At 37.3% G+C, this 12,090-nt stretch overlaps 1 protein-coding gene and 1 non-coding gene across 2 annotated transcripts; one reads left to right on the top strand and one right to left on the bottom strand.

Moving 5' to 3' along the window:
* The first annotated feature begins 1,940 nt into the window (after positions 1–1,940).
* FAM111B (FAM111 trypsin like peptidase B) lies at positions 1,941–11,238 on the top strand. Its single transcript, XM_058306195.1, is given in 12 exon segments — positions 1,941–2,018; positions 7,101–7,202; positions 7,205–7,296; positions 9,894–9,955; positions 9,958–10,137; positions 10,140–10,346; positions 10,349–10,405; positions 10,408–10,551; positions 10,554–10,657; positions 10,659–10,912; positions 10,914–11,077; positions 11,080–11,238. Coding segments are annotated over 12 exon segments (1,560 nt in total). The 3' UTR covers positions 11,196–11,238.
* On the bottom strand, positions 9,177–9,280 carry LOC111760770 (small nucleolar RNA U13). The gene has a single exon (XR_002794371.1). It is a non-coding gene; the product is annotated as a small nucleolar RNA U13 (small nucleolar RNA).
* Positions 11,239–12,090: the final 852 nt, after the last annotated feature.

Here is a 12,090-nt window from a genome sequence, read left to right as displayed (position 1 = left end):
AACACACCTAGCCCAATTAAAAATAAAGCCCTGCTTACACTTAATCCATCCCTGTAAGACTAGCAGGTTCCTACTCCAATCAACAAAACCTAGCCAATTTACTTTGTTTTTAAAACTGCTCGTAAACTCCCTGTACTCAGCACTGCTTTCACTTCTGCAGGTTTTTTTTGCTACAGGCAGAATCTCGGTGTTCTGAATAAAGTGCTATAAACTGCAGCTGGACTCGGACTTGTCTTTGACTACAGTGTGAGCAAAGGGTCCAGGTTTATTTTCATAGGGCTATTCAATTGTTCCACCATTTATTGAGAAGATTTTCCTTTCCCAGTTGAATTGACTTGGCACATTTGTCAAAAATGAATTGACCATGTATGTGTGGATCTATTTTTAGATTCTTTTCTGTTCCAATTATCCATTTGTCTACAATTATGCTATTATCACTCTGCCTTGATCACAATAGTTTTATAATGAGATTTCTTTTCCATTATATTTTTTTAATTCATGAGATTTGAAAACAGGTTGTATGTTCTCTGACTTTTTTAAGTTGTGACTATTCTAGATCTTTTTATATTTCCATAAAAATTTTAGAATGAGCTTTTCAATTTCTGCCAAAAAAAGAGATGGCTGCTGAAATTTTGATTGGAATTGTATTAAATGTATGAATCAATTTGAGGAGAATCAACTTTTTCACAATATTGAGTCTTTAGATTCATGAACATGGAACATCTCTACATTTATTTAGATAGTCATTTATTTCTCTCATTACATTTGTTTCCAGAGTTTGGGTCTTATACAACTTTTGTCAGACTTACCCCATAAGTAGTTCATATTTTTATGATTCGTAAAGAGTATTTTTTATTTCAATATGATTTCAGTTAAATTGTTTGATGTTGTCTTAATTTGCCAGTCTGCCATGACAAATACCATGGCTTAAATAGTGGGAATTTGTTGTTCCACAGTTTCAGAGGCTAGAGGTCCAAAATCAAGGCATGGGCAAGACCATGCTCTCTCCCCAAAGTCTGTTGCATTCTGACTCCAGCTTGCCACACTCCTTGGGGTCCCTTGGCTTGCATCTCTTGCTCAGCAACATGGCAATCTTTCTCTCCTTGTGTCTGCTTTTCCAGTTTCTGCTGACATCTGGCTCATCTGACTGTGTTGGAATATCCTTTAAGAAGACCTCTAGTCAAAGGGATTAAGGCCCATCCTCATTCAGTTTGGCCATGTCTAACCAGGATGTTAGAAGATACTATTCACAAATAAATACGCACCTCAACTGATACCTTCAAATGATCTTATTTGCAAATAGTTTCACACCCACAGAAACACATATTAAGATGAAGAGCATGTCTTTGTTGGAATACATAAATCAATCATACTAGTTAATAGAAATAAAGTTGATTTTTGTATCAACCTTGCTAAACCTTCAAGTTGGTTCTAGTACTTTATTTTTTAGATTCCTTAGCATTTTCTATGTAGACAAATATACTGTCTACAAACTAAGATGTTTTACCTCTTTCAAATCTGGATGTCTTTTGTATGCTGTTGGATAGAAGAGGTAGCTATGGATATCCTGTCCTTGTTCCTAACCTTAGGAGTTTCCCTAAGTCACCATAAACTAACTTCCACCACTGGCCAAGATGGAGAACAAGGATTGGATTTACCCTCCCCAGTGAAATGACTAAGAAAAAAAAGGCAAACTATATGAAACAACAACTTTCAAATATTGGACATCAGAGTGAAGCACAGTAATGATCTCTGATCCTTGTCTTCTCAACTCAGAGAAACAGACAGTCAGGCTCTGCCTGTGTTTCCCCTCCCTGAGGTATGGCCTAGAAACTCTCCAGACAGTAAGCTGGGACAATTGTAGGGCTTACCTCATGATACCCCTCCAACAAGGATCTTGGCCAGTGGTGGGAGTTAGTTACATTCTCTTTGAATGCATCATGAATTCTTTGAAATCTGAAGAAAAGTCTTTCAGTGATACAAAAAATGACCAGAGTACCAAACCTGAATTTTTAATGGTTTGTCTATTTTTCTACAACTCCTCAGTGGAGCAACTCTCTAACATAACATTGGAAAGGGATAAATTCTCAAAGAATGATGGTTATAATACCTCCTCCTGTGTTATTTAAAATATATTTGGGAGGTACTATATATAAGTTTGACAAAAACAAAAGAGTATATTAATTAAATGACAATGCAAAGATGTCTTAGGACAAGAAAGTGACTAATGAATGGTATACACACTTAATATCATTAGAAATATATACAGAAATAGCTATATTTACTGAGAAATTACTATGTACTTGGAATTATGTCTGTCACTTCATAAAGATGATCTCATTTAACATTCAATAAAAACTTGTGCAATAGATATTACTATCATCCCCATTTTATGAGTAAAGAAATTAAACCAAACTTGCTGAAAGTTTCAAAAGTTAGAGATTCAAAGCAAGGATTCAAACCCAGGCAATCAGACTTCAGAGCTAGTTTTTTACCAATGTACTATTTCACTCATAATATATAAAATGATGGTATTAAATTGAGATACAAACAAGTACTTTCAGATTTCAAAGAGAAGAAAGCTTGGTTCAAACTTGAGAAATTATGGCAAGGGCATATGAGAAAGATCTTAAAGAATAAATAATATTTCATCAGTTAAGTACACCAAGGATTAGGGGATAGTTTAAGCAAATTCATGTATGTATGAAAAAATGTTTGGGGAATGATATAGTTATATTTGATGGTATATAAGGAGAATCCAAGAATGTGTTAGAAAAATATAGCTGAGTAGAGAGTTTAGGATAAATTCACAGTAGGCTTTATATTGGTGAAGAACTCTTTATATTGCCAGGAAAAATGTCCTATAACCGAAACAATAAAGTTAACCCTTTGGTTCACACAACAGTAATGTCCAGCATTCACCTGACCTTAATTCAACAATACACATCTTCAAAAACAAAAAACAAAACAGTATACATCTTCCAGGACTTGTTTATGCTTTCCATGTCTGTGTGCTGCTTATCATATTATCCTCTGACTGGCATTCTGTAGAATGATGATAAAACTGTAGTAATATCACATTGCATATCTGTATTAGTCAGCGAAAGGGGTGCTGATACAAAATACCAAAAATTGGTTGGTTCGTATAAAAAGTATTTATTTGGGGTAGGAGCTAAGAGATACCAGGCCATAAATTATGTTACTTCCCTCACCAAAGTCTATTTTCATGCATTGGAGCAAGGTGGCTGCCAATGTCTGCGAGGGTTCAGGCTACCTGGGTTCTTCCCTTCCTGGGGCTTGCTTCCCTTTCCTCTGTGTGCTTACTTCCTGGGGCTCCAGCCTAAGATTTCATTATCAAAATCCAACCAAAGGGTGGGGACTCAGCATCCTACTAGCAAAAGAAGTTTACGTAATTACTTAATCAAATAAACCTAAGAATTCAATATAATCTTATATGCCCAGTGGAAAAGATCAGTTTACAAACATAATCCAGTATTTCTTTTTGGAATTCATCAATAATATCAAACTGCTACAATATCCATATACTTCACTACCCAAAGGAATGAGAATACAGTTTCTCCTGGTACCCTGTGAAAACTTCTTGCATCTCATTGTCCCAAAACTAAGTAACACAACTATTCTTGAAAAAACCTTGTAATTAAGGGGATGCTCATAGCAATGAAGATTCACTTCTGCAGGTGGCACAAAAGCATTTCTATATACATTTATAGCTACAATAAAAAGTGGGAAAGGAATAGAATAGCTATTTAGAAAACAGCTACATATATTCTACTTCCTTGAACTCTGTGCCTAGTTCAGATTTTATTCTATAAGTGAAGAAATATTTACAGTTTTTTGTCCTTGTGTAATTTAGGAGGAAAGGTTCAATTTAGCTTTTGTTAATTTTTCATGTTACAATGTCTAAGGCTATTCTGTATTAAATTTGGTAGCCAGTAGTCATGTGCATCTATTTAAATTTAACATAATTGAATAAAGTGAATAATTTAGATCATCATTTGCACTAACCACATTTCCAGTATTCAATAGTCACATGTAGCAAAACTTAAGGTCTTTAGTTTTGTCCATAGCTGGGATATAGTATGCAATTGCAGTTGAACGGACAGTCTTTAAAAGCTGCTATGAACACAAGCCAGCCAGTAAAAAAAATAATAAAGCTCCACCATTAAATTAGATTGGAAAGGTTTTTAAAATCAACTAGTCTTCACACTGGGAAGTTTCCCAGTTGGTACAGACTCTTTCAAGAAAGTTAGTTCCCTTTGCTTTAGTCATAAGTTCTTTTTGTGATTGCTGTGTATGAATTACATAGCTGTTTAATAACACCTTTTATTTGGAAATATGAGACTTGGAGATAACCAATGTCCTGCCAGTTTAAAGGGTACATTGTAGAGCTGACCTTTGAGTTACTATGCACAATTTTTTTTCATGCTGTCATGTAATATATTGTATGAGAATCTTTGGGATTAAAGTTTTGGTTTGAAAAAAAAAAAAGGTAAAAAGGTACTCCCCAGCTCAGTCAGAAGAGCTGAAGCCTTTTTTCAGACCTGGCAAGCTGGCAGGCTGAAGTTTCACTTCAGACCTCTGCCATGCCTGCAACCTAATAAACTTCAGCCAGAATCTTGTTCTGTCTCCTAGCCTCATTGAACCAGGATATAGCAACAGTTGATACTTTGCCTCATACAACTTTAAAGGTTATGACAAAATATATACCGATCTGTATCTGTCATTGCAATGTCATGTAGGACAATTCCAATGTCCTGAAAATGCCCCCATATTATACCTATTCTTCCCTCTCCTTCCCCCAAGAACCTTTGGTGGCCACTACCTTTATATCAAGATAAAAGTTCTTCCATTGCTAGAATAATAATGTCTATAATAGAATACTAATAGGGAAGTGGATTTGGCTCAACAGATAAAGTGTCTGCCTGCTACATGGGAGGTCCAGGTTCAAACTCAGGGCCTCCTAACCCATGTGGTGAACTGGCCCATATGAAGTTCTGATGTGCGCAAGGAGTGCCATTTCATGCAGGGGTGTCCCCCACCTAGGGGAGCCCCACGTGTAAGGAGTGCTCCCCATAAGGAGAGCCGCCCAGCATGACAAAAGTGCAGCCTGCCCAGGAGTGGTGCCACACATATGGACAGCTGATACAGCAAGATGACACAACAAATAAAGACACAGATTCCCAGTGCCACTGATAAGAATACAAGCATACACAGAACAACACACAGCGAATCGACACAGAGAGCAGACAACCGGTGGGGGGGGGGGGGGGCAGGCGGGGCGGGGAAGGGGAGAGAAGTAAAAATTCATTCCCCAGTCCTGAGGATTTTGGGATGGTGATGCCCACTCAGTTTCTAAATGAGAGGGGCAAGGGGCTTAGATCCCATGGGGCACATGGATGGAACTATCCTGCTTGCAGTTGTAGATGCTCTCTGTCCCTTGGGAAGGGCATTGTTCATCATCATCTCCTTTTTAGTTGGCCTGAGTGAGTCTAATAAAATGGAGAGTAGATGTTGATATTAAGGGCCCAACTGGCACATAAACGGATCAAAGATTTCAGTCTCTGGGCCATATATTTAACAAGTGCAATGCTAATTATCAGTTCAAATGAAAGGAGCAGAAGAGCTATGTGTAGGGAAACTATAAATGAGTCTAACTCCTTTATACTGAGTAGCATAAATTTCAAAGTAAGGCACTCTGACACGGTGCTGAATTTCTGAGCTTGTCTACCCTGCTTATAGTGTTTGGGTCTCTAGAGCCCTCAGGAAACCTGCTGTTTGAGACACTGTTTACAGTGACAATCATGAGATCCTGCCAAGACATGCATAAATGTAACCTCTGGAATGACCTACCAACTCACTTTGAAATGTCTTAACCATAAAAATTCATTCATATTTCATATTTCCCCCTTTTGGTCAAGGTCTTTTTCCAAATGCATTGCTAGTTGGTGCTTGGAAATAATCCCTCAGTGCCAGGGAGGTTCATCCCTGGGAGTCATGTCCCATACTGGGCAGAGGAGAGGGAGAGTTAGTTAGCTTTTATACTGAGTCTGGCTTAGAGAGAGGCTACATTTGAGCAAAAAGGAGGCTTTCAAGAGATAACTCTTAGGCAATATATAACACTAGGCTAAGTTTCAATTTTGCAAGAAAAGATTCATAAGCACAATCATCAATATCTAGGACCTGGCAAAATGGTCTGTCTTCTTTCACTATGCACTGCCCTTGTAATCAGGGGATTCTTGCTATCCTATTAGAGAATGTAGCAGAACTCCTCAAGATGGGAATTCAATATTCTTTTTGTTATGGTATGGGTCTCCATCCACCAAGACAATACCCCATGAACACTTGAACATATTCTTATGCCATATAGGCATGGCCCAGGCTCATCCCTCCCCATACATTCTGCCCATCACCAACTCCCCGGAACAATGATCCTCCCCTGCCACAGTTGTAACCCTTCTGTGATCCAAAACCTATCCCAAAACAAAGCCAACAAAATAACCAAGTAAAATTAATAAGAAAATGAAATAACAATAATAGTTTTTAAAATAACAAGTAAGTATTTCCACTACTAGGAATCAAGCCTAGAGAAATAGTCATATATATAGAGACAAAAATGTTACAAGTATAGAAATGTTGGCCACAAAATTAATAGTAGTAAAATAAAATGGGAAGAATCTAAACATTCAACAGTAGAAGGATGGATTAAAATTTATTATATGGTGGAATATTGACCCCTCAAATTGCATTTTCAAAGTTTGTTAATAATATGTGAAAGCATTGACAGATTGCTTCATGAAAACTCAAATCACATACAGCATAGTATCATTTAAGAAACATTCTTATATAAAATAATAAAAGCAAAGAATGCAAAATACTGAATGGTCATCTCTGATGAGGGAATAATGATTGACTTTTTCTCCATTTTATTATCCAATTTTTATTCAGAAGATCTATTACTTGATAATTAGAAAAACATTAATTACTAAAGTGATTCTTATTAAATTTTTTATCTCTCTGTTTCAGGGTGTTGTCGTGAAGCAGATATGACCTGGCATACCTGTTAGTCATTCTTTACCTGACCTGAGAGATATGGCAGCACTTCAAAATTTGGAAATGACATCAATAAACATGAAACATCCCTTGAAATTCAGCACCCAGGTTTGAGCACCAAGGAAGAATGCCCTTTGCTTTTTCTTGGAATGAGACCTCCAGGAAACTGGACTATAGTGTGTTCACAGCATATAGTGAACGTTGTGAGAATATCTACTCAGTTCTGTGAAACTATGGGTTTTTATTAATACCAAGGGTGAAACTATGAAAAAAGCCATTTGCTAGGATGGCAGATTGTGGTGTGACTAGACAAATTTGAATGAAAACCAATGGAAAGTCATAATAAAACTCATGGAAAACAGTATCCAGTGGATGAAGTACCAGGAAAATTCTCAGAAATGGACATTTCAAAAATGCAATTTGTCAGGAAAGGTACCTGTGGTGGCATCCCCAAAAAAATGTTTTTAAAAGTAAATTAATTTCTGTTGGTGTGAGCCCATTGTAAGTAGGAGCTTTTGATGAGCTACTTCAGTTAACATCTGACTCACCTCAGTCAGGATGGGTCTTAATCCTATTACTGGAATCCTTTATAAGAGAATTTAATTCAGACACAGAGAGAGAGAAAGCCATAGATAGAGCAGCCAGATGCTAAACACCAACAGAACCCAGAAGAGAAGGGAGAAACCAGGAGATGCTACCATATGCTTTGCCATGTGTCAAACTAAGGACCAAGGATTGCCAGCAGCCAGGCCCAGAGTTCCAGGCTTTGGGATTTTCTTTTAGCCTCAAAATCATAAGCTAATAAATTCCCATTGTTTAATCCAACCCATTTCATGGTCTTTGCTTTGAGCAACCTAGGAAACTAAAACCGATTTTGGTACCAGGAGAGGAGGTTGCAGCTAATGCCAATATAAAAAATGTGGAAACAGCTTTGAAATTGGGTAATGGATAGAGGCTAGAATAATTGTGAGAGGTGCTTGATAGAAAAGGCCTAGATGGCTATGAAGAGGCTGTTGGTAGAAATAAGGATGTTAAATATACTTCTAATGCAGCCTTAGGCAGAAATGAATGTTTCACTGAGAACTGGAAGAAAGGCCACCCTTGTTTTAAAGTGGCTGAAAACTTGGTGAAATTGAGTTCTGACGTTGCATAGAAGGTAGAAATTGAGAGTAATGAACTTGGATATTTAGCTGAGGAGATTTCCAAGATAAGTGTTAAAAGTGCAGCATGCACACAAAGAATACAGAACTTGATGGTTTGAAAAATTCTAAGTTTTCAGAAAATGAGTCCCAAGGAATAGTTCCCTGTGAAGATTTAACTGAACATGGAACCAGTCAGCAATTTCCATGGAAGTCAGGATTGGAGGTACAGTTATTCAGGAAGAACCTGGGGAAAGTTCTTTTGTCGGGTGGTTTAGACCCTTGTGTAAAATATGCAAAAGCAACAAGTTTTTTTGTGTGCAATTTATACGAATGAAACCACTGAACTAAAGGGGACAGAGAAAGGACAGATTGAAGGAAACATCACTTCAAGGGAAAAACCATGGAAGCTGAGGTCTGAAGCAAAGACATTTCCTCAGGCCAAGAAAATGGGCCCATCCATGTGTATGGAAAGGGTGAATCTACCCTAGCACTTGGAGAAGATGGGGCTTCCACCCCATTGTTCAGGAAGAGCGCTGTAGCCCCGATGCTCAGAAAGTGTGGAGCCTGTGTCCTGGGTTTGCAGAGAGCATGGCCAACACCCCAGTGCTTGGAGAGGGTAAAGCTTTTACCCCAGTGTTTGAGGAGAGCATAGCCACTGTGCAAACACTTGAAAGGGGTGGAACTGCCACTTCATCAGAGATGGAGGACAAAACATCATTCCACAAATGACTCTCAGAGCTTGAAATCTAATGGAGAATGCCCTGCTGGGTTTTGAAATTGTTTGTGACCTGCAATCCCTGCTTTCCTTCCAATTTCTTCCTATGAGAATGGGAATGTCTATCCTATGCCTATCCCTCCACTATATATGAGAACAGATACGTTGTTCTCTAGGTTTCACAGGTCCACATACAGAGGGGAATTATGCCCCAGGACAGACCATATCCACAACTGATTTTTTTTTCATGTCAGATGGGTAATGTGCTGACATCTTAACAAGGTTTGAGGGAGGCACATCTCACACAAATGTGTGAATACCCACTCATCATGCATATGAACCACAAAAGAATCTCCACAACTGATTTTGATGAGACTTTGTAGTAAGCATTGTTTCTGAAATGACTTAAGGCTTTTGAGAGGTTATAATGAAATAAATGTATTCTGCATGTAGGAAGAACATATCTTTTAAGGCTTAGAGGGTAGAGTCTGGTAGTCTGGAAATATATGTACTCCAGAAAAAGATATTTTAAGAGTTAATCCCTTTACATGGGTGTGATCCCATTGTAAGTAGGGCCTTTTGATGAGGCTACTTTAAAGTGTGGCCCACCTCAATCAGGATGGGTCTTAGTTCTATTATTGGAGTCCTTTATAAGAGAGTGAAACTTAAAGAGAGAAAAAGCCACAGATGGAGCAGCCAGAAGCTGAATATCAAAATAACCTGAAGAGAAAGGAAAGACCAGGAGATGTAGACATGTACTTTGCCATGTGACAAACTAAGGATTCCCAGCAGCCAGCCCCAGAATGCCAGAAGTCTTTGGGGAGAAAGCCTCACCTTGATGATGCCTTGATTTAGACTTTCTTTCAGCCTCAAAACCATAAGTTAATCAATTTCATTGTTTAACCCAACCCATTTCATGGTATTTACTTTGAGAAGGCTAGGAAACCTAAACAGTACCCATAAAAAATTAAATAAGAGAATGAAAATGGCACTGATGAAATCAATTTCTATGGTTTGCTTCAGTCAAAGACAAGATCCATGAAATAGAGAAAGATGGAGAGACTGGAGATGTACAACACAACAGAGAAAAAATTCCACCTCAAAGTTTATGACATGATATTGAAGGTAAAGTATACCAGGTAATTTCCAGTATTATTTATTATTACAATAATTGTTTTAGCAAAAAATATAGGAAAATAAACTCACAAGTTACTATCTGGGTAGGCAACATGTTGTTAATCAGTCTATCCATAAGGAGACAACAATTTTATGGCTAAAGAACTACTGAGCATTGGGCACATTTATAATGCATCATTACCCAAATTTTAGTGAAGAGGTACTTTGAATGCAAAACCATTTTCAGAAAGAACAGAAGAGAAATAATCTGCCAATATTTAAATAATTTGACCTATATAAAAGCACTTTGTTAAAGTATCTGAAAATTCTACTTCATTTGCAACCTGTGCACATCTTGTTCATCTAGTAACTCACTTGGGTTCATGAAATGGGACAATAATGAAAATGCAGGCAATACCACTTGCTTTGTCTTCAAGGATGGTTATATTTCCCCCTTTCAACATGTTGTATACCTTATGGTAGGAGAAGGCAAAGATCCAACTTTATGGACAGATGTGCAAAATTATCCTTTGCTTATAAAAAGTTCTGCCCTACTGACATCAACTAGTTTTCCTTCTAGCCATGGTTTGAAGTGTCTGTTGAAACTCTAGAATTATGCCATTTTAAAACTAAAAGAAAACACATTTCCTCCAGGTCTATTTGGACAAATTTACTCTCAACCATCTGTTGGCTTGGTTTATTTAATTGGTCACCCAGAAGACCTGATTAAGAAAATAGATAGTTGTGCTGTGATTTCTCAGTACCAGAGCATTATCTAGATGGACTGGTACTAGCCCATGCTGCTACTTATCAACACTTGTTCTATGTTTACCCAAAGAGGTTTCCTATTAGAGGTCAGAGGACTGACATAGTTATGATACTTGTTTCTCTAGCAGTTTCTCTAGATCTCCAATGTTTAATACATCTAGCAAGTTGGCTGCTGTGCATTCCATTGGGCATTTTTATACATGTGAACATAAGGTTTATGCCCTTATTGAATTTAGCTATTCCATGGATTCAGTTAGTTGTGATATTATACAGAAAATGAGAGCTTGTATAAATTATTAAATGATGAGAACCACAATGAAGAAGAAAATAAGAAACAAGTGTCAACACCTAAAGATCATCAGATCGAACCTGTGAAATATTAGGAAAAAGACTGCTGTCTTCCAGCACAACTCTGTGCTGAAAATGAGTCACTGAGTATACACTTTTAATGGCTAGTACAAAGCCTGAGACTGTATAACACAGGGAATCCTGTGGTGGAAGACAGACTGTGGTTACCTGAAAAAATATGGAAACATTCTCTTATGAACTATAACAAATATATAATCCTGATACAGGGTGTTGTTAATAGGGTGGTTGGGGGGAAAATCTACCAAATGTAAAATATGGGCTACAGTTAGTAGTATATTTTGACAGATGCTCTTTCACAGTTTGTAACAAATGTTTCACAACAATGCAAGGTGTTGGTGGTGGGGTGAAGCATAGGAGCTCTGTATGATGATACGCATGTTTGTTTTGTAAGTTCACAACTTTTACTACACACTTATTGTTTGTGTATGTTCATGTATGAATGACACATTTCAATAAAATTTTATAAGATAACTGTCTTTAAGAAAATATGCCAATGATTTTGAGTTTTGGGGGCTCTTCCACTTAGAGGATAATGAATATTCTTTCTTAATTAGAAAAGTTTTAGAGAATGATGTGAATATGCAAAGCACATATTAGAGACCCCCAAAATATTGATTTCCTCTCTCATTTGGCTTTTTAAAATTTTGAAACAATGTCAAGCCTCATTTAAAGTGCTTAGCTATTTTGCACACACAAAGAAGTTGGTATTTGCCATTCTAAAGGCCTGGATGGTATATACATCCCATCTTTCATTACTGACAAAGTTCTCTACTTAACAAGATAATGAGGAATTACATCTTTAAAATTAAAGGGAAAAGAGGGAATGTTCTTCTAAACCCCCATATTTTTGCTAATCTTAATTTCTTCCCTTCTGTGCCATCTATGTTGTCTATCTCTTTTGCAATTGCC

This window comes from Dasypus novemcinctus, chromosome 10 (assembly GCF_030445035.2).
Source record: "Dasypus novemcinctus isolate mDasNov1 chromosome 10, mDasNov1.1.hap2, whole genome shotgun sequence".
NCBI lineage: Eukaryota > Metazoa > Chordata > Mammalia > Cingulata > Dasypodidae > Dasypus > Dasypus novemcinctus.
This window is presented reverse-complemented; position numbering and strand designations above follow the sequence as displayed.